Source organism: Oryzias latipes, chromosome 8, assembly GCF_002234675.1.
Source record: "Oryzias latipes chromosome 8, ASM223467v1".
NCBI lineage: Eukaryota > Metazoa > Chordata > Actinopteri > Beloniformes > Adrianichthyidae > Oryzias > Oryzias latipes.
Window position 1 is genome coordinate 11,958,679 of NC_019866.2, and position 26,228 is coordinate 11,984,906.

Consider the following 26,228-nt stretch of genomic DNA (forward strand, 5'->3'; position numbering starts at 1 on the left):
GCCGCCAAAACAAAACATTGCTCACATATCCCCCACATCCGCAAGCAGAGTGTGACCATGTGGCACAACAGAAGCCTGTGAAGGTAGCAGCACTAACTGCTGTAACATCTCTATTTCCCATCTGTATCCACAGCATGATTGCTTTCCAGGCACCAAACTGGCACTCAACCTGTGTGTTAATAAGCATGCATACACTGATTATCAAACCGCTCGGAATTTACATCGCGTGTAATTTGCTGCAGACTGATGCAAATGGAGAGTATGGGGCCATCTGCATTTCTGTGCACCAAAACTTGTCTCTTGTTGATTTGTAGCTTTTATATATACATGTTTTTAAGAAAAAAGTGTATATTTAAAAAAAAAAATCAGACATTTATTAAATGTGTTGAATTTATGTCAGACAGACACATCTGCCCTGTGTCTGATCCACCACATCTCTGTTGTTTTGTTCAAGACGATCACAAAGGATCCACGTGGAAAACGTCGAAACCATCAAAGGCTCGCAAAGAAATTTTCAAGTGACGATTATCTTTTGCTTTTCTGAGAGAGGTGTGCATTTGACAGTTTAAAAACAACCACACAGGGTTAGCAGTCCATCAAGAAGACTTTTTTCTTAAAGATGAAAACACACATTTCGCATTGATCTGTCTCCATGATGGCCTTGATGTAAGAGAGCGTGACATTTTCTGTTAAAAGTGAATAAAAAGAAAGTGAAAATATGCATGTACAAGCAAGTAGACATTCAACTTATAGGTCGTTAAAAATATAGGACTTTTAGAAGTGAATTAAAAATACTTTTGAAGTTTTTTTCACAAATGTGTCTATATGCGAGTCATAAAAAAATAAAAGGCATGTCTCTAGGTATGACACAAACATATAATTACTCACTCTTAGCTGTATAAAATGTTAGGATGTGTAGAAATACACAACAAATGAAAAAGTAAGTATAGAAGAAAAATAACAAGAAAAAATATATATACCAAAAAGAGTAACTGCCATGTTGGTGATTGAACAATTGTGCCGTGTTAGAGTTTGACATTAGCTTGGCTTGAATGTCTTTGCTGTGGGTCTGATATCCTAAGCCTGCACAGTGTCTTTCAATTCGAGTGACTTAGGGCCTACTCACAGATTTTCAGTAGTTTTCGATTTTAATGTAAAATGTTTATTTTGTTGCCGTGATCGCGTTTATTTTCTCCGACACTACGCCGTCTGCCTGCCTGCAGATGTGTCCCATGAGACTAGTAACTAAACTTGAAATGGTACGGTTGTGGTATGAGTAGTTAACATGAAAGACTATGTTATGGCATTGATTATACAGCAATACATTTTAACTCATGACTTGTGACGCTTCAAACTCATGTCTGCTGCCTCTCTTCCGATGCGCATCAAATTCGCTGCCCAACGCTTGACCAAAAATGTGTCAATAAGCTTGACACTCCTTACTTATGTGGAAGGAGGTACTGTCAAATGTTTTTAGCCTCATCACTACATTATGGAAAACACAGAGGATATTGAGAGATCAGGTTTATTCACTTTTAAGAGCTCTACAAAAGCTCTACAAAAACGCGCCTCCATGTCTGGGGTTCATGGGATCATTCAGAGACTCTCCTAGTACGGTGAGGTTCACCATCTACTGCAGGAACTATCTGAATGACAGCTGCTTTCAACTGTCATTCTATGACTCAAGTCCAAGGAGGGATAAAATAAACCTAAGAATAAAATTACAGGACCTTTTTATTATTGTCTTGATATAGACCAAAAATAAAATTAAAAGTTCAGAAGGAGAACAATCAGATTCTTCTCTTGGTTCTGGACACTGATCATATCATCAACAAGTCACGGACCAAAGCTGGGTTCCTGATTGGTTAACGCAATGCAAATTCTTCGCCAAAGTTCACATATTTGAGCTCCAGAGACATTGTGATGTGATGATACTCAAAACATGTTGTAGGATATCTGATCGCATCAGTACATTGACTTAACGTAGAAACGTGATCCCCCACGCCACGCAAATTCAATTCCATGCAAACGAAACTGTAGGCTATAGGTCAACTCAGGATGCAGCAACAATTGTACAAACTTGACAACAAGAGGGGTCTATCTGCTTTGGAGCTGAGGTTGAGAATCTACTGTGCTGAACGTGAAAAGACCACAAACATTGTGGCATGTTGCTGACATACATGCACTGTGATATGTCTCAAACCTGACAGAAGAGGTAAATACCACAACCTGATGTACCAGCACATGGATGGTAAAGACGCATTTAGAGTGCAGCCATAGAGCAAAAACTCCATGATGAGCTTTGTGAAAGGTTCTGCACAGACTGTGTGCATTTAGTAAACTGTCTGGTGCTGCCTGAGTCAAGGTAGTCCACTCAGATGGTCACAAAAGTGTTTCTTCATAGGTTTATGTCATCAAGACTCTAAGTGAAAAGTTATTCCGTAAGGTTTTCAAACAAAATGGTTTCTAGCACTTGAAGTAGCAGAGACATAGAGAAAGAGTATGTTTTTGAAGTCATACATTTGACAGTTAAAAGAAGACCCAACCACTTGACTGCGACAAAGAATAAGTGTCTAGTTTATCTAGTAAGTTTACACATCAACGAAGATTTGCTTTTGCTCATACTCAGAGCCACTCTATGTGCACTTGCAGCTCAAACTCACCACAAAGACGTAAATGTATGTTTTGTTTTCTCATCATCGTTTTTTTCATGCAGCAGAGTCCCTCCCCACCACCCCTGCTGAGACCAAACAGCTCTGCTCTTCTTTGCGCTTCTTCCCTCCTCCTTTGTCCCAAACATTTCAGATATCCCCCCCGTGGTTCAAAGAAGCCCATTACTCACTGTCCTCCTTAAATACATGCATGCAGTCACACAACCATGTCAGCCCAAACTGACAGGATTCTTGCTGTGCAGTAACACACAGTCCACGCTGTCTGTGGCACCAAGCTGTGCTTTGACTCCCCTACCATCCCCAAGTTTGTTCCTAAAAATGTATGTTCCCCACAGTGGCAGAACCGTCCACACATTTGGGCTTCTTAATGTCACGTCTAGGCTTTAAAGAAGACCTTCTCTTAGACATTCTGCTTCTACTACTTTTTACCTCTGTGGCTTTTTTTCCTAACAGCTTCGGACCTCGCCCTTCTCTTTTCAAAGAGCCTTTAGATGGTCTGAGAACCTAAAGCAAAAGCTAGAGCCTCCTTTCTCAGGTTTTTCTGACCATATAACAAAGTAGTTGTTGAAGAAAGTCTTTACCTTTCAGTCCATCGGCTGTGACTTTTTCTTCTTGTTAGAGACAGCTCAATAAAAACTGTCACAATCACACTACCATCAGCAGAAAGTGAAGAATGCTCCCTATATTTTGCCTGCTCACACGCAGGTCAGTTTTAATTGAGGATTATTAACATGTTTCTTCTCTTCTTCAGTTTGTTCTCCATTCATTTATCTTGCCTCTCCTCTGAACAAGAATCAATAGAGCTCTACCAAGAGCCAAAGAGTAACTTCTTGGCTCCTGAAATGAAATGTCTATTGCAGCCTCCATCTCAGTTCTTGGGAAAGAAGTACTGCGTCCTGTAGGTAGAGCCTCATTCATCACCTGCTCTGAATAGAACTCAACATTTAAACATAGTAGTATGAGCAGCGTGCAGAGAGGCTGTCGATCTCCACTCTTCTAGCAGACCATTTTTGGGTGCTGTCATGCACAATGTGCAAGGATTAGCTTCAAAGCAGGAAGGCAAATGGGCCCCAGGCCCCTGCTGTCCTTTCAAGCCTCTGCCTGGGCCTGCATGGCTGGATGGTGTGGGGGTCACTTGTCTCCCCGCCATGGGGGACTGGGAACGAAACATAGCCTGAAAAAGGCTTGGGACGACTGGGTGGGGAAGCTTTACCGGAAAGACTCACCTCTCAGCAGGTGACTCCGCTCCCAGCAGAACTTGAATCTGCTTTGGTCTGACAGGATAATTGGACCCAAAAAGATTCTGATCTTCTGGTCCATTATAAGTGTTACATTTATTGTATTGTTTTTACAGATGTGACAGTGGAACTTCAGCATCCGTCTTTGACTGTAAACTTAAATAAGCTTTAATATTTGCAAACAGATATTCCCATACATTAGTTCTACTGACAATTTTGAAAGCGTTATTTCAGGCAATCGTGGTAAAACTAATCAGTACACATTAATTACAAGTAAAAGAAGTCTTCCCGTTTTTCTGAAAATACATTCCCCTGCCTCCCCCCAAGTTTTTTTTCCGGTTTGGGTTCATAATAGTCGTCATATTCTTTTCCTAAGCCGATTTTCACAAGCTGTCAAGCGCATAGCATGGGGCATTGGGTAGTTACTGCAGCCAGATGGCTAACCCCTATCAGCTTCTTGCATTGCACGAGCTAGCTGCTCATTTATTTGCCAGTCCCAGAAAAGGGCGAGGGGGGCGGGTCTGAAGAGTGGGACACTGAGGACCAGTCTGTACAATTAACAGGAGGGTCGGGAGGGTGGGGAGGAAGCCAGATGTAAACACATCGCGTTGTCTTCTGACGATTCGAGGAATCGGAGAAACTTTTTTTATCCGACCGGTGGTACCAAACTGCCTGAGCCCGTCGGAGTTCAGGTTTGGAAGAAAGACGTGGAAAGGATGGATGGATGGAAAAGTTGTCATGACGACGGGGTTGCACTGGGTGTGTGTTGGCTGATGAAGTCTCTGTTTGCCTGCTTGTCCAATCAGATGGCTGAGCAGCGCTCGCAGCACGAGCAAGAGAGAACGCGGCTACAACAACAGCACAAAGCGGAAAAGGACACCATGGTCCAGGAACACCAGCGGGAGGTGAGCGGCGTGGAAAGCCAGGCCAGGGCCGCCCTGCAACAACACCAGCAGCACTCGCAGGAATGGAGGAAGCGCGATGCCCAGGTAGGGGGTCTCCACTGTTTCACATACACACTCACACAGTGACCCACCGCTCTGCTTGTGGACAACCATCTTTCATTCTGCTTCTTGATGTCCTGGGGTTTCAAAAGCACAGCGGGTCCAGACACTTTCTTCCGCTGGATGCGGAAACATTGCGAAACTGCTTAGCATCAGTACAATATTAAGAAAATACCAAATGTAACTGTGTTCATACAATTAAAACATCATGGAACATCAGAAAAGTAAACGAAATCTCAATAGTAAAATTGAAAGAAAAAAAAACCGAAAAAGTCTTTGCTTTGAAGTTCATTGTAATATCTTTTAAATAACTCGTTATCACAGCACGACTCTTCAATAGAAGTTTGCAGACCTAAAATTCAGAAACTGTAGGGGTCCACATGAAGCGGAAGATATCAGTTCTGTTAAGTGCCAGGCTTTTCCATTGCTTTTGAATTTCTTTTAGTTTCTGCTGTATAGTTTGGCTCATCCATTTAACCGTCTCATACTCCTGCCGAAGTCTTCTTTTTCGTTCCATTGTCCTCTCACCACAGGTAACTACCCCTCTCCAGAAAGTGCTGGTCATCCCCTCGTTACTGCAGTTTTCTCCGTTTGACATTTAGAGGCTGAATTAATGGATATCCCAAACACTGGCCATTCTCCTGCTATTTAGGCAAAGCAGCAGGTCTTCAGTTTAAACCCTTCTACTCAGCCTTTCCCTCTCCCCAGACTGGGATAGATTGGAACTCTGTGGGGAGCTATTTGAGAAACCAGCCCCCAACTGGGAATGTGTATTTGATTCTTCAGGGTTCTTGATGAAATGAAAATTGTCAGCATGCAGAATTTTGTTTTTTGGGCTATGAGCTCGAAACAGGGATCTAAGTAGATGTTTGATTATCATATTTTTTGTGAAAGACAGAAAATCTTCTCTCTTGGCGAGACCATGGATTAGACGGAAAACTGTTCTTAGCAACCATTATTCGACTCATTGTTTTATTTTTAAATATAATCTACTTAGTATGTATTTTTTATGATAAAAGTTTAAAAAAATCTAAATCTAAATCTAAATGGTGATATTAGAAATTGTTATATATAATTCTTCAAATTTTCAATTTTTTTCTCCCTTTTCTACATCGATAGCTTACCCAAAAAGGATTAAAGAACAAGATAAAAAAACAAAAACAGGATGAATCACCATGTTTAAGATTTTCTATTGGGACCACAATTTTACCTAAAAGTTATTCTGTCTTAAAGTGGGACTGGAAAGTTACTAACCAAAGAGTCACTTGGATTTATTGATTACTGTGTTTAATTTAAATATATTAATAGATAACCTTGCTTTGTATGTTGCTCACACACAAGCTTTATATACACGATACACATGGGTGCTGCATCATATGTAACAGATTAAGGTAAATGCAAAGTCTTCCCTTAAATTTGATTACTGCTGATTGCATTTCTTGTATTTGAATAGTAAACTGTAAAAATCTTATATTTAAAATTCAGATTTTAAACCAGCCCTTCAGGAAAACGTCTATATTTGTTGTTTTTCCAAAGGAACCCAAGTGTTGGGCTTCTTCTATAATGCGGTCTGTCTTTTGCTGCGCGTGAACTTTCCTACACAAATCACTGCTTGAAACTTGCTTGTCGTCTAGTATGTGATGTGAGTCGATTGAGCTCAGTTAGCGACAAAAAAAAAAGATAAGGTCAAGTCATTTATTTTTTTAAACTTTCAAAGATTTTTCATGAAAGCAACGCGTCGGTCCAAATGTCACACTGCTTTTGTATTGGCTGGCAGGCAGCCTAAAAAGGAAATTTGTGAAAATGAAAACAAAGAACCAAATGAAAGAAATCTCTGTTGATGCACTTTTAGCCACCAAATGATTTGGCTTGACAATAATACCGGCTGGCGTTTCAGGATCAACCAAACAGCATCGCCTGTTTTGTTAGCAGACAATGTTGTGAAAGACCAGATATATATATATTTTTTTCCTCTTCTATTTTTCCATCTGTGTTCCTTGTAACAGTGGAAGGACAGTTGCAGCTGGAACTTTGGCAAACTCATGCCAGTCACATACTGACACACACAATGAGTAATAGACACTTGTTCCCTTGATGTGGCGGGACACATAAATAGCATTCCTGGCTCCTGACTTGTGTTTGAGGAAGGGGAGCTGATGAGTCGGAGCGGCGGCCTGAGGGAAGAGCTGAAACATTCACACAGGGACACATTGTCCTTTTCCCAACTCTGTGCCACTCAAAGAGTCTCTGGCTGCATCCAGTGTGGAGCTGCAACACATTATAAAGGTTATACAAACCCATCTGTTGTGTACTCAGGGCTTATACATCATTTAGTGCCTATCATCATTCATATGTTAATATACCATTCCCTTTTATTTACTGCTTGTAACTTAAATGAGAATTCAAATGAAGCGTTTTGGTTCAAGGCCTGTTGTATGTTGTTGGCCCCCCACCAACCCAGGGATTAACTGTCTATGGGGGGACAGTGGGAATCTAAACATTGCTTTGAAGAATAAACACTTTCTTTACAGTTTTACAGAAGAACAACATAATACCAGAAGCTTCCAGCTGGTTGTCTGTCAAAGTTCTCGATTTGTGTCGCTTTTGAAACATGTTTGCCTGTAGCCAGATGTGTTTCTCTGTTAGATGACGGCGTTGTTGACCAATTTGCTCATCTGTCACCTTTCAGTTTGTTGGTCTCAGTGCAAGTCTCCTTTTTGCTAGTTTAGGGAATTTTTAAACAATTCTTGTGGTTTTTAGAACCTTGCTTAGGACCATTGAGTACACTTAAATAACGATTTTTGCTCCACCCAACTCAAACATGTTCGGAAAGCAGGATCTTGGCAAGACGGAGTCAAGCTTGAAACTCTGTCGGGTTCACTTATTGGTCCAATAACCTCAGAAAAAATAAGAATTACAAAAAAAACATAAAAACTCACACATTTTTGCAATAAACCCCCCAAAATTTTAATTGGAATGTAAAGAGATTAGTTTCAGGTGTAAAGTTTACTTTTCAACGCAGGAGTAGATAAAGAATTGCTTCTTTTTGCATTCACCCTCTAGTGGTCTTTGGAAGTACTGCAACATTCAGGACTTCATGGTTTGCATTAGATTCAGGAACAACTGTAGTGGAGCCAGTAGAGACTGTTGCAAATAAACATTGAATATTTTTGAAACAATTTAGTGTATGGCTGCCATCTTTACAAACTTGGATTTTTCTCGTGGCTAATGTGCTTTTCTGAAAGACGGGATCCTGAGGTACATCCATGACAAAAATGACGCTTGTTCCACAAAATGCAAATATTTGTCTGAAATATGAACCTAACTGGCTCTGCAATTGGTGGAAATTTGGTTACGGCTAATAAAAAAAGACAAACACTTTTTGTATACAAAAAGCTTTATTCTGTTTGAAACTAAATCCATTGAATTTGGGGATTTTGAATGAATGTTAGTGCTTTATGTCTACAGTTGCTTGTAAAATTCTTGATCTTACCCGACGGCTCTGCAGATCTTTTTGTTTTTATTTATTATTCATTGTGCGACTACTAAAACGAGAGCTAAACCTGTGAATGCCTTGCCTGTAAACCTGAAAGTGTTTGAAGTCCTTGATTTTTATTTTTTTTTGTTAGACAAATGTTTCTTTTTTGTAGCAGCTTCTGCACCATCTGGACTTCAAACAGCACACGCTATGGCGAGAACCTTGTCAGGGCTTCTTCTAAACCATGATGGACTTAATAATGATTTTTCAAAGCCTCTTTGTCTCAAGAACCTTCCTAATATGAGCCAAATGAAAAGGTTGATGACAGACGATGTCAAAGCGGAGCTACCTGGATTGTCTTGGTGCTTGTCAGTTGTCTTCTCCTGAAAAATGGACGCCCATCCGTGTTAGCAAGCACCTTTGGTTTCCTTACCTTATAGATAAACAGAAGATTATTGTTGGTGTGTTGATCAAAAAGACAAGTTGAACTTTTACTGTAAAAAAAACAATATTTTTTAGCTTTACGGGTATTTTTTATTTTTTAAACAAGGTTCAAAGATTTATGCAAATGATGTTTTCATCACATATTCTCATGTACGGATGTAGTCCCCCCCCCCCCCCCCCCCCCTCCAACTATTGCACGCCTGCAAACCATGACTGAAGTTGTTAGCGAACTGAGACGTTGTATGAAGATACAACAAGCTGCTTTGAAACCATAACCAGGACGTTATTTAGTATGTGCATACATCACATTATAGATTTCTACCAGATGCGCATTGATTTGCCTGACAGAGGCAAGCCCTTCTCTTTGCTTAGATGAGTCTGAGCATATACATTAGTCCATATGTATCTGGCAACATCAATACTTTATTTTATTCAGGGTTAAGATGCAGAATTTTTGTTTTGTAATATGCCCTATGGCATTTATTTGTTATTTATTTATCATATACACAATATGTATCTAGATGCTAGGGAATCTGTAAAGTTGATGTAAATGGTTGCGTAAACGATGCACATTATTTTACTTATAAAGCCCAACAAATGCCTTTTTGAACTTCTCAGTTTTTTTAGTTTTAAGTAGATAATACCTATGCATTGATTGATTGATTGAGTGATTTTTATTTTTAAACACAAAATGGTTAAATAAAAATGGCAAATAGAAGGTGATTAAGGAGTAGAAGAAAATCTTATTAATTCCTACCTCCATTCTTACTATATTTTATGTATAGATTTTAACATATTAAAAATAAAATAATTATTTACATAAACACAAAAGAACTAAATAAAAACCAAAAAAAGCATCAAAACGAAAATCACAAAGTCATGATTGACTGTACATTGTCCCATTAGTCTTAGGCTCATTTTTTGATTTAAGCTTTTCTAATATTTCCAGTTTGTATTTTTCTTTAATTGTTACATTTGTGACCATTTTGATCATTTCTTCTGTGTTATTACAGACTCACCCCACAAACGGAAATGCACATGAGTTTTATGTTTATAAACTAAAGAACTTCTCTCTGCTTCCACCAGGTTTACATAGTCATAGTCTGTACAGTGAAATAACTATAACTGTGATGCTGTTTGCAAAGGGAAAATATATCAGTAACTCTCTGCAAGTCTGTGTCTTTCTGGATGACAGTCACAGGGACAGAACATGGAGGCTCGCCAAAGCAGCACATAACTTTAACACGTCACGCATATGCTTGTGTGCATTAGCATCCCACCAATAAGTATTTGTGCCTTAGTGTCTGCTGCTGCAAAGTCATATGTTGGGTCAGGGTTTAAATCTATGTAGGTTCTGCAGCTGCAATATCATTAACAATTTGAACCACAGCTTCCATACATGGGTAGTGGGACGCTACTCAAGAAGAGAAAGTACAGCAGGTCTGCTTTTAGTGGTCAATGGAATTTAATGTTAAGATGAATTAAGGCTCACGTGTTCTGTTCATCCACAGATCCAGTCTTGTACAGAGGTTGCAGGATATTTTTCTTCTGATAGTCAATCCCGCTTTCCTTTATGCCATCTCTCAGCACTCATGAATTGGCTTGATACTCGTACTGGTACTTTTTCAAACACCAACCTGATGGAACAACCCATGTGGACGGACACAGGAGTTTTCTGGAGAGATGGGATCATGTAAACTAAGCAAAGATGCAGATAGTTAAACACCCTTGCTTGATTATCATGATACCTTTGTTTTATCCGTCTCCCATTAAACATTTTGTAATACATCTAGTTTATTCAATATATTGCAAAGACATAACTTTTTTTTTGACACAAGAGATTATTTTATCCTGTTGCCTAATTTATCAAAACCAAAACTGCTTTTTGAAATCGTATATTTTACCTCTTACAATTGAACTGTAGTGAGAGCACTTTGGAGGTGTTTCTGATACAGTAAAGCTTTTATTGATACAAAACACAAAAAATGTTTGATTTTTTTTGTTTTGGAAAGTTGAAATCATTTGTTTTGCAATCTTGTTTAATAAGTCAGTCTTGAATCCGTTTTGAGAAAGTAGTTGCTAAGACACTGGGAGGCTATCGAGATCTCTTTCAAAATAGAGGAAAGATACCCAACTCCTGATATATCTTAATGAGAGCTTAAAACAACAATGGTGCTTCATCGTCGGCGTTCTTTCAACTGGATTGTTTTTGCACAGAATTCTTAAGCTGTCTGTAAAATCCATTTTTCTACATAATCTTTGATTTAAAAAAAAAATAGTCTTTTTTTCACTCGATGTCATCATAAAGTGCCAAAACATGTGCTTCGTTGAAGTAGTTTAGCTCACTTCCTCCTAAAGAAAAGATGCTCTTTTCTCTGCTTTAGTTTCTGATGTGTCTTTGATTTTTGATGATTCAATTCTAATTTATTAAAAGGCTTTCTTGGAAGTGTAATCAGCTTGTTTTAAATAGAGAATTATACATAAGACACTTGTGGGATAGCATCTAATGGATGTTTGTCTTTCATGACAGTCAAAGTCTTAATTCTGAGAAATGATGAAGCAGAACATGGTGGAGTGCTCGTGTGTTTTAGTTTTTTCTCTTTGAATGCGACCAGACCATGTAAAGCCCTTTAACTGTGGATGTGAGTGTGATAGGTCTGCTTGTGTATCTATGTAGGAAGTATTATTCAAAGCCACAGTGTCTGCCTTTGAAGTCTCTTTTGATTCTCCCCAGTGCCCCCTAAAAAAATGTTTAAAAAGGCTTCAGACTCTTGCTGTGTTGTTGCCTTAAGTTGTTGCTGTCCTGGGATACCCAGGTTGTGGATGCAGGGGAGAGGACAGGAGGCTGAAATGAGAAAAAAAATGTAAAAAACAGCAGCGATAATGAGTGTGTGCAATAGCTTAGGAATGAATGCAATACAGGTGAGAAAAGGGAAAGCTAGTCTTAGAACCACCTGCACATAAAAAGCAGTGTCATGAAGCTTTAACCTCAATGTCTCCATTTTTAGGAAGCAATCCTTTCAATGTACAAACTAAGTTTTTTTTTTCTTAGTACTGCTTCATTACTTTTATTATTTGATTACAACCAACTGCAGCAGCTATATGCTGACGTCCACACGTGTAAAAGGATTGTGCAGTTCTGACAGAACTGTGAGCTTCTCTTTTCCGTCCTGACATTTCCTTAACTCTAGAGATAAAGCTTCAGTGCTCGTGCCAGGAGAGGCTGTTTCTGGTGATTTGGAGCCTCGGGGTTGGACTTATTAGCATTCATTCTGTGTCATTTTGACTCACACTTATCAGAGCAGAACCCAGGCTGAGAAGTTAAAAAAAAAAGATGCAAAGAGAGGCTGGTTTATCTCTGAAGTCGTGTTTTGAACACGTTTGTGAACTTGCAACAGCACAGGTGAACGGCAGAGGCAGTATTTCACCTTTTTTTTTTCATTTTTTGGTTGAACCAGTTGATACAGTTTAGTCAGAGTCAACGTGGAACAGTTTGAAACGCTTTGGCCTGATTAATCTTTGGTTCATCAGACATCTTCTTTGTGGAAGTCCTAATCTTTCTCATCACAAAAATAGCTGCTTTGCTTAAAATGAGTTTTCTAATTTGAGTTTATTTGTGTTTATGAACATTTTAGACAATCTCAGAGTTGGAGGCCCTGGTGGAAGGTCTACGTGAGGAACTCCAGGACGTCCGCAGGAACCATAAGCAGCAGCTGACTGAGCTGGCATCGCTCCATGAAGAGGAAAGACGAAGAGCAGTGTTGGACAAGGAGACCTCGCTGGACCAGCTCCGGTCTGACATGGAACGCATTCGTAGTGACCTTGAGAGAAGTCACCAGCAAGAGAAGAACGCCACTTTGGAGAAGGTGAGTGTAGACCAAAGATGGGGTAGCAAAAAGCGTCACAAATATCCCATAAACTTCAAGATTTTGCTGTTACTAGGAACCTCAACAAAACAGCTGTGGGTGAAGGCTCACTCCATAAGTCATTGAACACCTACATGTCTTTACCGGACTTTTGTTTTGGTAACAAATGATAATTATAAACTAAACCCACACAAAAGTCCACTCTGAAATGACTATGCCTGGCTTTCTGAGAACCCTAGTATTTACGTATTCATCTTAGCTTTCCAGCATCTCAAAACTCCGATCATTCCAGCTCTGAATGTTTTGATACATCGAGTATTCGAGATCAGTCACCCTGACAGTCAAGACATAAAACTAGAGTCAAGGGAATAGCTGTGAATGATGCCAGTGACCCACTTCTGCGTTAACCCCCAAACAGATGTTAACAGCATCATTCTGTGCAGGCTTCTTGGAGGAAGAACTTTAGGATATGTGACTGTTGAGCTTAAAAGATCAGTACTTTGTAGTACATTCTTTTGTAGCTATCATAAATCTCCTGGGTTTGAAAAGTGCATCTGCCTTTTTTTTTTTCTTTAAAGACAGAGCTGGTCCAGCTTATTTAAATAAGATGGGTTCTGCTTGTATATGTCAGTCTGTATTTTGACCAGACTTCGATATTATTATATAGACTGCAGGTCCTTTTTAGGTGTTTAACAGTTTGCAGTCAAAGTCATGAGAGCAATGAAAATTGCGTCAGTTCCCTGATTATTGAGCTCCTACACTCCTAGCAAGATTTTTGTAATTTTCCCTTTTTTAGTAAACTTTGTCTTTTTCCCCCATTTTTGTAGTCAAATATTTAGGATCTTAAAGGTTTACTTTATTCCTTAATTCCTTGTTTTTACCATCTGAGAAACCAAATCTGCAGTTGCAAAATGGCCCCGTAATCATGTGACCGGTGGAGCAGGAAGCTGAGTTAAGGTGGTGTTGATCAGAACCTAATCCCTCAGCAAGGCCCATCAAAGAGGCCATTTCCAATAGAAACCATTTCACCGCAGCTGTACGGCATTAACCCAGGAATGCAAGGACTTCTAACGCACCCAAGCAGCCATTTTGGCTCCATATGGAGCACAGAACCAGGAGGACTGAAGTAAGAGAGATCCAAGGAATGGCCAGGATGTGTGATGGTGTAAGCCCAGTTGCAGACTGTGGGAATTTTATTCTGATAGTTACTTTTCAGGCACTTTTTAAGACTTCCTTTGGATTTTCTGTTTTATCTTGGTAACACACAAATATTTCTGTGATGGAGGGGATTTAATGCAGTCTAAAGGTAAAAGTTGAACCTAGACTGAGAACATCAGCACAGAGTACTTTGTGTTTTTCTTGGAGATGAGTGATTGTTCCGTCCTTTTTTCGTCTCCTGAAGACACGGTTCTAAAATAAAATATAAACTCACCAAAGGTGTGTTTTTTTTTTCTTCTCTCTTTTTTCCCCCCTCATATTTTTGTACTTTCTAATCTGTCTCTAAGTTTGACTTCGGAGGAGGCAGCGAAAACTTTCCCTTTGTCGTTGCGCGCTGTTCTGTTTTTTTTTTTCTCCACATGGGATTGAAGTCAGCCAGGCCTCAGATCCATATTGACTCGCATGCCTTGTTTTGTAAGCTGGAAATTTCTCATTCTTTTGATGCCTCCAGAAACGCCGTCTTCTGCAGTCCATCGCGCCCATGGAAGCAGCCTTTTCCTCTTTCTTTTTTTTTTTTTTTTTTGTGAACACATCTCCCAGATTCTGGTGAAAAAGGCTGGAGAAATCCATTAAATCCATGAATGGATTCTCATCAAAGTCGCATGAGTTTAAAGACAAGACCAAGAAAGGGGAGAAGGGGCTGGTTGGATGCATTGGTAGATGTTTTGGGAGTAGACAGTCAAAGCTTCTGCAATGAAATAATGAGAAACGGCAAATCAGAGGAAATCAGATCAGACCGTAGGAAGGAATCATATATTTGATCCGCTCCAAAAAGAAAGTTGAGACAGAAAAGTGATGGAAACAAGCAGTGGAAGGAGGTGTGTTGGGGAGTGTGTGTGTGTGAGGGGGGATGTTAGTCTGAATGCTATTGAAGTTTATCTTTGCACGTCTGTTTTCTGAGTATATGTGTGTGTGTGTGAGGCGAAACGAGCACACACAACCTCAGACCTCTCAATCTCCATTCTGCCATGAAGGGGCTGTGTGGCTGCTTCTGTGCCTGATAAACACGTCTCATCTCTGGACTACAGTGACCCAGGAACTCTGCTTCTCGCCCAGCCTACATCCTTATCTGACTTTCTTACGTCGCCCCACACCTTCACCCCTTTTTTTCCTCCCTCTTTTCCCCATACCCCCGGTTTCTCTTTCAAGTGCTGGGAAAGCTCAGAACGTCAGAACTTTTTATAAAAGAGATGGCCTCAGCTGGAATGCTAAATTTGGGAGTTTGGAGGCAAAAAAAAAACCAAACTGTTTGTATACATATATGCAAAATTTACAGAGTGATGGGAATTTCTAAAGCTGTGTTTGTGGAAAAATACAGGTACTGGTAGTTGTGTGGCTGCCATGTGTGTTTATGCACATGCCTGCTTTTACTGCAGATCAAAGGAGTGGAGCATTTTATCAAAAGCTAACCGGGTGTGACTAAAACACCTTAAGGCTCCGTCTCAGCCAATGGGAAAGCAACGTTTCGGGGCTAAAAGTAGCCAATCCCCATTCACTGTGTCATAGCAGCAGTGTCCCTCTGGCAATGTCCCGGGTGACCTCCCTGACATCAAAGGCACCACAGACCTCTTCTGACACAGACAGATGCCTTCTAACCTGGAAAAATGAACAGGCCTCCTTCTTGCAATTACCGTACTTCTTTTTTTTTTTTTTTTTTTCCTCTCATTTTGCCCCACAGGTATATGTGCTTACTTCAACGGGGTGGTTATGTGCATGTTAAAACATGAGAGAATTTAGCTGATAAATGTGTGAGAAAATGTTCTTTGGTTTCAACTGGAGCTTCCCGTTTGCGTGTGCGTAGTCGTTTCAGGCCTCCTCACTTTCCTGCTGAGAGGATGCTCTCCAAACAGGTTCTTGTCAGTGGAGATCCCCATAAGAAATGTTGGATTGAAAATTTCCGCGACACCATTTTTTTTGGGGGGGGCATCACAGTGTACGTAAAATCCAACATTTTGATGATTGACATTGTAGAGAAATATCTTTTTTATTTTTTTTTATTTCACAGAATAAATCGTTTTTTGTATTCAGGACAGCTTAAAAAAAGAAGATTGCCGTTTTGGGTCCTGAACTCTAGTAGAATAGAAACCAGCTCTACACAACTCTTGTTTGTTGTGCCACTCAGGATGCTTATGCAGCATCTTTTTATGTGACCTGAAATGAATATGCTTTTTACATTTATGCTCCATTTGTGGACATGGGCTCCCCTGACCATCTTTAAATGTGGCTTGACAGATTGGATCTTTATGTGACCGCAATGTTTTGCATTCTTGTTCATATTTAGAACCATAGAGTTGAGATCAGACCACCCAAGACGGCTGATTTTCAAAATGACAGCGCAGAAAGCTGCATTTCTTTCCTTTGCAGATTTGTAATGTTTGTTTGGATTGTACTGTATAAAGGTAGTGTGTCTTTGATCTCTTTTTTTTGTGTGAATGTGGTTTGTTCAGTTTTCATTGGTCTAAAGTTGAAGTCTTGAAGCAATGAGAACAATGAGGCCAGAAATGCAAACATAGAAAATATTCTAAATAAATGTCTCATTTAGGGTTGGTGTACTCTGTGACTTCAGTGGGACTAAAGCTTTGAGGGTTGATCTATAGCAGGCATGTCCAAAGTCTGGCTCGTGGGCTAAATGCAGCCTGCGTTCAGTTTCCCTCTGGCCAGCAGGTTCCTCTTTTAAAACCAATACTTTTTTAAGAACTATGTAGGATTTCTGTATTGTGGTTGGCTAAATTATATTTTAAATTGTTGAAACGCTGTGGTAACACTGTTGTGCGACCCTTCTGTGACACTCTTCGCATTCCTAAAATTTAAAATGTAAATAAAAAAGAAAAGTTGACATTGAGGGGAGTATTTTTTCACTGAAATAAAATAAAACATCTGTGTCTTCCTAATTCGGACGATTTTTGATACAAAAAATTTGATCTAAAGGAAAATTAGAGTTTTTATCTTACAGAGGTAAGTATTTGAATCTTGGTGAGAATTGAACATAAACCACCCATTTTAAGCATTACTTTTTGGTTTAATGGTTAGACTTGAAGCTGCTTTTACCCTCAAAAACCTTTAACTTGCTAAACATTTGATCACAAGTCACTTTGTAGTTGAAGGTCAGAACGGTGAAGGCTAGAAAAGAAAAAGAAAAAGAGGAAAATGACTGAGTTTCGACGCTTGTAACCTTAGATTTTGATACAATAGTTTACATCTGTGCCAATCCAGTCACCCCAGCTTTGATCCTGGCCACCGGAGACATTAACGTCTTCTGCCAGAAGATGGTGTTGCGGGGTTGTTGTCATTGTCACAGCTGTGTCTTCTCTTTTTCCAACCGTCACAGCTGGCTTAACGGTTTGGTCCCCTGCCATTTGGAGATACACCAAATCACGTTATTCTGTTGGTCATGGTTTCGACGAGAACACTGCAGGAGCTGGTGGGATGATCAAAGAGAGCCCACATTCACCTCACATGTACAGAGTCACAGAAACAATGGGTCGGCTAAGGCAAAGCGAGGAATCTGACTCCAGGGCAGAAGGAGTTCAATTGTAGACCGTTTGTTATTCAGATTATTAGATCTACATGTTTGGAGTAGGATTTGTGCGCTGAAGCTTGCGTGTGTGTAAACAGTTATTGTGTATTTGTGTATATGTAGCCATGCTCAGACCTATGTGAGCCTATTCGTCTCCTCGGCGCACCAAAAGGCCCAGCGGCAGAGAGGGAGCGCGAGTGAGTCACCCGGCAGATGAAAGAGTCAAAGTAAAGGCTCTGCTGTCCCAAAAAAACATCACATAGCTCCCTTGCTCACTTTTTGAAGTCAACCGAGAGGAGGGAGGGAACCGGCACACTTTCTCAATCGCATTAAGACATGGCGTCAGGCAGCTCCCCATCTTGTTGCACGCTGTAGATTACACTTTGGTTTGAAGTGGAGTTTTAAGTGGGACATGATGATTTTTGGGCTGCTTTTTTATCTGACTTCTGAATAAATCTCAAAAATCACCCGCCATCCGAACATCACTGAAGCGAGTGATCGGAGCAGAGGCGGAGGTGTAAAGGCACGGCTTGTCAGGTCTTATTAAACCTAAAAACTAGACAAATTTGCACCAGGATGGAGCTCAGTAACTGCTGAAATAAAAATGCTACACGTGAAAACATTGTCACTGTAGCTTAATAGTTCAGAAAGCATCACCAATAGACTTCTGCTGTGGTGTCTGCCCACCTGCTTGAGTCCAGGCAACCTTTGATTGGGCAGCTTGTTAAAATAAGCTTTCAATATTATGATGTGGCTTCAAGCTTATGCCCTTTCTCATTCATTCTTTAAGAAGCTAATAGGTTTTCATGTATGGAGTTGCTGTTTACAATCACTGAACCTTTTGTGTGTCGCGTCCACAATCCGGGTTTATTTCTGCATGTGTGTGTGTGTGTGTGCGTGATGCATTATTTCTGTGTGATGCAGCACTGACGGAAAGCAGCAGCAGCAATGAAGAGAATTACTACCGACAGGCATTGATGGCAAACTGTGAAATGGAAATAAAGCCTCTTGTCATTACAGCAGCGCCTCTCCCCCTCACGCACACAAACACACGCGGCAAAATGCAGCAAGACAGCAACGATTAGAGACAAACGAGCAAATAACATCTCCCAGTTCCCCCTCTTTGGCGGATTGAACTGAATTTGTTACGAGAGACATGCATGGTGAGCTGTCGTTTTCGCTGCTCGCTGCTGAGACTGAGGCAGAAGACTTTTGCCGAGTGGCAAAAAAGAGAAAAAGCTTTTATTGAAATCCAGATTTACTTGTTTTCATGGATTGGATCCCATAAATCAGCTCCCTGGTGGGCAATAAACAACACGTTGTGTGCAGGGTGAAGCTAAAAGCAGCCATTTAAAAAGTATGTTTTGTTATACATCACTAAAAAGTGCAGTTTTTGTGCATTTGATACATCAAGCTGCAGCGGTATTGCATGCCTTTGGACCAAACAGCTCTCCATGGGGATTTCATTTTGCCTTTTAAATTTTTTTTTTTTTTTTAGCTCAATACAAAGATTTGCAACATTTTGTAATCCACGTCTAGCATTCGTCTGTGTGTGGTGTCCCTTGATGCACCCACTCCAGCATCAGTCAATCCTTGTGATGCCCCCCCCCCACCCTAATTCTTGAACGGATGTTGTTTGACAACCCTCTCAAAGCTGTGATGATCCATCCAGGTGCTGCATCTTTTCCTACCACACCTTTTGCTCCACTCCATGTTTTGTTGACGTGCTTGGATACAGCACTGTGTGAACACCCAGCTTGTTTGGCAAAGACCTTTTATGGCTTCCCATCCTTGGGAATGGGGACTGGCTTCCAGACATCTGTGAAGTCAGCAGCCTTATGACCATTTAGCCCATTGACCCAGACTGAAAGAACATTTAAAGACCATTCGCAGATGGTCTGAGTTAATTAGTTGACACCAACATTCATTTTTTAAGATAAATTTCAATTTTCTAAAACACAGAATTTTGTGTATAGAGAAATAATCTTAAAAAAATGCCTATTATATTTCATTCTATACGTAACACTCCTAGAAAATACTAGCTTCACCAGAAATGTTGTACTTTTTGCACAAATTCTTAATTTTGCTAGGCGTACCCTAAATATGTGTTAATTGGGGAACATTTTTGATATTTATTTTCTAATCCAATTCATTTTTTAATTGCCATGCTTTGCCTTTTTTTTCCTTTGTATTGATGTTGATATTTGACAAGTTAACTAAAATACTGACACCATACAACAAAAGACTTGTATTGTAAATACAAGTACATACATTTGCTGTATGTAAACATTGTAAATATCTTTACCATTTATTCTTGAAATATTTAATTGTGATATTGCCTTTTTTCTTACACTTGCGTGGCCTTAAAGTTTTCTTTTTGTTAGCATAAATTCTATAAAAGAATAAACAGATCCCTCAGTAATATTTGTGACAATTATCAAAAAGATGTCAAAGGTTCCTTTAGTCCTTAAGATCTTGGATCTGATGGCAAACGATGATAGATTTCCTCACTTAAACATTGGGCCTTTTATGTAGTTTTTATTTTTAGGGTTCAGTTTGAGGATATTGTAGTCATTATGGTGGTCATGAGAGGAATAACACAAGTGGTTTTGGCAGAGATTTTTATGCCGGTCATCCTTCCTGACAGCCTTGAATTTTATCCGGGCTGGGGACCGGCACAGGAAAACCCAGACTAGGCCCCCTTGTGGCTACATAGTTAGGCAGTAGCATGAAAAAAAACAAAGCCCACACTTTTTTTTTTTATACCAACTCGATTAAAACTGACTATTTTGAGCCCAACGTCCCGACAGGAGAACATTTCAGAGCGCAGCCCAACAAAGATATTCATTCTTCTAGTTTCTTCCGCTCTGCGACAGCACAACCGTGTCCTGGGTCGGCACACCTTTAACAAAGCCTACCGTACTTCCAAACAGCCTCAGATCAAAGCCACAAATCCTGTTTGTCTGTTATCTGTGTTTGAATAAGTCTGCGTATATCTTCAAGGGTGTGAATGAAAGTTATCAGTGGGCTTTCTGCCACTCCTGTCTGTGTTTTTTTTTTTTAGCATGACATTGTTATTTGCATGTGTGTTTGGCCTGGTTCCCACTGTGGATTATTAATTAAGTTCTGGTAAGCGGTGTATTCTTTGGCTTTCATATCCACTTCCACTCTTTTTTAGAACACACACCAAGTGTCTGTACACAAACACACACACTTCAAAGCAGCTGCGCTACACACTGCTAGGATTATAAGGTGATTGAGGAGCCTGATACAGCCTCAAAGTGCCTTCAGCACAAAAATGCCTTTGGCAGGGCACAGGTAGTCTCTTTGAAAGTTCTTACACACACACACACATACACACACATGGCTGTTCTTTTAATTCAGCTCTGTTTTCCACCGTTGCGTTTGTCACAGTCCAGTGGGAATTTTTGTCCCTGACGTGTGCTATCACATCGTTGTCTTCTTCCAGTCATGTGTGTTTAGATGGTTAAGCAGGATAGCATGTGATGTTGTAGAATGCTTTCTGCTGAAATTCCCCAGAGTTGATTGTAGGTAAAAGGAATAGGTTAGGAATCCATTTCTATGTGTCTCCCTGTCTTATACAGTACACCCCACACCCCATGTATTCACATTAATGTAAAAATGGTGGTGTAATCATTTGAAAAAATGTGTTTTCAGCTGCTTGATCTTTCATCGGACAGCAGAGTTAATGACATTGAGTGAAATCATTCTTATGCTCAGCCTGCTAACAGATTGTCTTTTATCCTCCACGTTATTTTGAAAAAGCTGCAGCAAGCACAGAGCGGTAAAAGAAAACAACAAATGGCGCTGGTTGGTGAGAGGAAGAACCCCATTGAAGCTCCTCTCCCACACACAGTTCCTTTCTACTCTTTTTCTACACCCTTCTTTGTCCTCCACCCTCTCATCAGCTGCTTTAGGGCCCCTGGGGACCAGCGGGCCGCCACTCAGAGCCCTGGCTCAGGAAGACAGGCCTGTATCCCTGGTGACAGCTATGTGTATCTGTGGTGACAGGTGTGTCCCTTTATAGCGGACGGTGGTGTTTGTCAGGAAGTGTTTGGGTTGGGTGCTGAGCCCAGATTCAGCTTAGGTGTTGACGCCTGTGAAGGGGATCCGTTTGCTCATGGGTTGTCTGTCGCTGTAAGACTTTTACAATTCTCAGAGGACTCATCCAGAACTCTACATTAAGTTAAAGTCCCACTCCGATGATCTTTTGATCTATCTTAAAAGCATGCCAGGTGGTCTTTTTAATTATAATTATATGCTGTTTTTAGGCAGAATAAAAAAAAAGTGTTTTGAGCTAGATCGCAGCTCAGACTAGGAAAACAAAGACGTCCATGGATCCTGGTTGTCTATAAGTGGATGCATCCGAATGGAGTGAAGCAGGGAGCTTGTGGCCCGTCACAGCTACAAGCCTTTTCCAAGTACATATTTTTGTCTGCTCCTGATTCTGAAGATGTTAAATAAAGGATTTGAATTGTATTCAAATGAGGATTTGAATAAAGAAATACTCAGAAATGCCATTTTAATCTTAATTTTTTTTTATAAAAAAGAATGTGTTATAAGCAGAATTTTTTTCAGAGTGGGGCTTTAAAGTGATTCCTTGCTTCAAATTGTTAGATTGGTTTTAGGAAAACCAACTGACTTTTAAAATGTGTTTAACATAAGAAAGAGAACTGGTTGTATTGAACTGTATTCAACACTTTCATATCACTGAAAAGCAGATGCAAAACGGAACATAACGCACTAGGAAAATAATTTCCATGGAACATACTCTCTTCTGAGCAGTGGTCTACCTGCAGTACAGTGAGCGGCTCACCGTGGAATTCCAGCACTTCACACCTAATTATCTCTTTCAACTGTCCAGCCTCTTTTGAAAGCGTGGCCTTTTTAACATGGCTTGCCGAAAGTAGACAGATTTTGCATTAGCCTTCCACTGAGGGATGACCGAAAACAAAGAGACAATAAAGTTCCAATAACAACACCCCCGCACCCCCCACCCCATCTCGTTGCTTCTCTCGATTATCTTTCTTTTTTTCCAAATAAAGCTAATTGGCAGCAACATTTTAATTCACCCCATAATCCCCGCTCTACTTGTTAAGTGATGAATTGTTGGCAGGAGATGCAAGGCGCTTGGTGCCCAATGTGCTCTGTGCCCATCATTACCTGCTGGCACTCATAAGCCCTGGGACTGGCATCGTGCCAGGGGGCGACAGGCCGGCACCCCTAGGGACACGCCGCCAAGAGACAGCAGTCAACACAAGTGTTGGTGTGTGTTTGTGGAAGAGCGGGAAAAGAAACCGGAATGGTGTTATGTAGGTGCACTTCCTTCCTTACAGGAGATTGAATTTCACAACTTTATCTTTTTTTGTGTCTCTCTCTTTCCACCCGTTTACGTATCTCCCTCTCACCCCTCCACCCACCTCCTCCCCTCATCTTTGTGTGGCAGACCAACAGCAGGATGAAGCAGATTGAGAAGGAGTACAGTCAGAAGCTCACCAAGTCTGCCCAGGTAATCAGTTTTTACGTCTACCTTTTATCCTACCCTCTTTCATTTTATACTCCCTCCTTTTAACCCCGCTGTGCAACACTGTAACACAATCATTTCTGGACACACAGTGAGCCGTAGTGGCCTTTGACCTCACGCAGAAGGCATGTGAGCTGCTGCCAATTCCAAATAAATCTGTCCACGCACGCAGAACTGAAGTTGACCCGCTAATATTTGTACTTTCTGCTGCAAATGTAGTTCATTTTTCAACGTGTAGACCATTCTTCGCTATATGAATCCAAGCCTAAAAAACAAAAACGATGATATAAAGCTTTAGTAAGTAGTATAGAATTTTGTTGGTTTTTTTGCATAAAATAATGGAATACAGTTTCTTTACCTGCCCCCAAGTGGCCAAATAATTTATTGCACTTGTAAAATACACTTTTTAAATTGGCCACCCTCTGGCATTTCAACTTAAATGGTGCGCACTCATTTCAGTTTTATAATTTTACTGCTATTTTGTAGATTGAAATTAGTTTTTACTTCAGCCTAAAAATTTAGCTTAAACCTACCATCTTGAAGTAAATCCATGGCTTTTACCTGCTCAGTGGCTTGGTTGAATTGATTAACTCCTTTACAACCACTACCTGTCTTGAATCTGTTTCAGATTTGAAATAATTTAGTCAGAATAGTTTTAATAAATTTTGCGGTTTATTTGTTCAAAATCAAAAATAAAGAATTCTTGTTTAAATTTTACAGTTGTTTTTGTTCCATGTTTTTAGGTGATTCTACGGTCCAAATAGTCCAAATCGCTCAACACAAAAACATATTATAGATCACAATGAAATGCAAAACAATGAATTGCAAAAATTACATACCTAATACCAAAAAGAATCCTGCAAAAAAGAAAATATTTAAAAAAAAAGGTTATTTCCAGAAATCAACATGAATTATTAAAGATTAATAACAGGTTAAGAAAGGATTTAGGGGAAGGTACTCACTGATTGGATGATTGCTTGTGGTTTTTTGATTGTCGTTGTGACTTTTAATGTTTTTGTGTTTAGTGATTCATTCAGAATCATTCAGTGAAAGTGTTAAGTTTAAATAATAAAAGCACATAAAAAGAAAAAATCTAAATGTCTTGCACACACTGTTGGTGTTGCATTCTCATCAGGTTTACTTCAGGCAGTTCTGTCATTTCTTTCTGCACCATTCAGGAAAATGTCTTCAGCTTGCTCTCACCAGCCTAAAAATTCAAACCTAAGTAGTGTTTACGCCGAAAAAGAGAGGTTTTCCGCTCGTTTTTGTGGAAGGCTGAAATATTACAATCATTTGGCCATAATTGCACCTTATTACCCACAAAGGAGATTCAATGGTGGAGGGGGTGGGTCTTTTTTTCTTCAAATCTCCTACATTTTGGGTTGTCTGGCAGTGCCTTCGAGTTGAAAGCGAGGTTGACAAGCAGATGTTGTAAAAAAAAAAAAAAGAATCAGTAGCTTATTGGGTTACACAGTGCTTAACTTCAAAATAAGGCTAAGGCTGTTCCAAAGTTCAGCCGTGTTTTCCCACTTCTGATGCGGTGCGTCTCTACAGACGAGCAACAAGTGATTAATCCTCTGTTTTGGGGACGCAGAGGCGGCAAGTGTTGAACAAACAGCACACTCTGACATTAAAGCAATGCGCGCAGCAGCATTCAACACCTTTGTTGCACGTGTTGTCGTACAGAAGGATTATGCGGAAGACGAGGGATTTTTTTCTTGCAAACATATTAATATGTTTGGTTAATTCCGAGCATTTGTCAAGGGCCTTAGCAGCTTTGTCTTAAAAGGTAAAGGTGGAACATATTTGTTGCCTTCCCTTTGGGGCAACTCCATCAAATGTAAACAAGACGTCTTTGAACCTCAAAGGCTAACCCCTGATTGTTAACCCCTCAGCGTCTGACACGGGGCATTGCTCTCCTGCTTAGCTGCATGTCTAATAGCCCAATTAAAATCACGCCATGCCATACATTATCCTTGAAGACTTGAGCTGCGCCACAATAGTGTATACATGCCGTCTTGCGTGCACACACATCCTTCTGTTTTGCACTTCTCTGCGTCTTTGCTTTTGTCTGCGTTTTTTCTGCCCCTTCCATTCACGAACACACATACGTGCACAGACAGTCCTAATTAGTGTCTCTCACATTCAATCGTGTCTGTTAAGCATCTCGCTGTGAGTGGTCCTCCTGGGTGACCTGTGAACTGAGAGGAGCTGAGCCTCTCTTTCCCGTCCTAATGATCAGGTTACAGTGGGTGGCGGTGGTGATGGAGGTGGATTATCAGTGCTTTATCTGTGATTGTCCTCACTGGGAGTAGGCAACACAGGGATGCGCTTTTTCATTGAAGATCAAGGTCAAAGTTTATATGCAAAAATGTCCAATTAATGTCTGTTATTACTCTGGTTTACAGGATTCACTGTGTTTTGAATGTGATTCCTTAGACGCCAAGCAGGATCGTTGCTGTATTTTACAGTAAAGGCACCAAAATATTCAACAAAAAAATGTCCACTGATAAATTTGTTCCTAGAGTTTATGGACCATCATTTTATTCAAATGACACCTTTCTTCATTTGTTGTGCTTTCTGTTTGTTCTGTGGTTTCCTTTAGCAAAAACGTCCAAGTCGATGCGATGTTGGGATGGTTTGAGAGTTAAAGACATGCATCACAATAAATTACTGTCAGATTTAAGATAAATTATGGCTCTCAGTTCCCTTATGACAACACAAAGTCAATTTGCTCAATGTCTTTCCTTTACCATGCAGCAACAAGAAGGATGTCGACCCTCTTTGCTGGAAAACCAAGTTCTTCAGCTGTTTCAGTTATTTCTGTGCTGGCTCTAAGATTAATATTGTCAGGTAAAAGAGATGCCTCCCCTACTGACTGAAAATTCCCTGTGGTAGAGTCTTTTTTTAGACCACGTTTACAATGTGGCAAAAACTTTTTTGGCAGTTTCTGCAAGTTGTCCCACTTAAAAGGCTGAGAGGGGTCAGTGATGTTTATCATAGTTACACTTCCACCGATAGAGACAGAATGTACAAAAATAATCCAGGAGCTGGAAAATAAGCACAGACGAACTTGAGAACAGTGAGTAAACAGTCCAGATCTGCACAAAGGAACTGGTCCATGATCTGAAGAGAGCAGGAACAACAGTAACAAAGGTTGCGATCAGTAACACACACTATGCCGTCATAAATTAGGATCCCACAGTTCTCAGTTCTCCTGCTTACGCCAGCACATGTCTAGACCCG

General features: G+C 40.2%; 1 protein-coding gene across 3 annotated transcripts in view; it reads left to right on the forward strand.

Annotated features, from left to right (window-relative positions):
* cep112 (centrosomal protein 112) overlaps positions 1-26,228 on the forward strand; it is a 105,320-nt gene that overhangs the window by 54,799 nt on the left and 24,293 nt on the right. For all 3 annotated transcript variants that reach the window (XM_011478215.3, XM_004071678.4, XM_020705326.2), the window contains exons 18-20: positions 4,717-4,899; positions 12,472-12,702; positions 22,905-22,967. In XM_011478215.3, the coding sequence (XP_011476517.1) occupies positions 4,717-4,899; positions 12,472-12,702; positions 22,905-22,967 (477 nt within the window). The remainder of the gene's footprint in view (positions 1-4,716; positions 4,900-12,471; positions 12,703-22,904; positions 22,968-26,228) is intronic.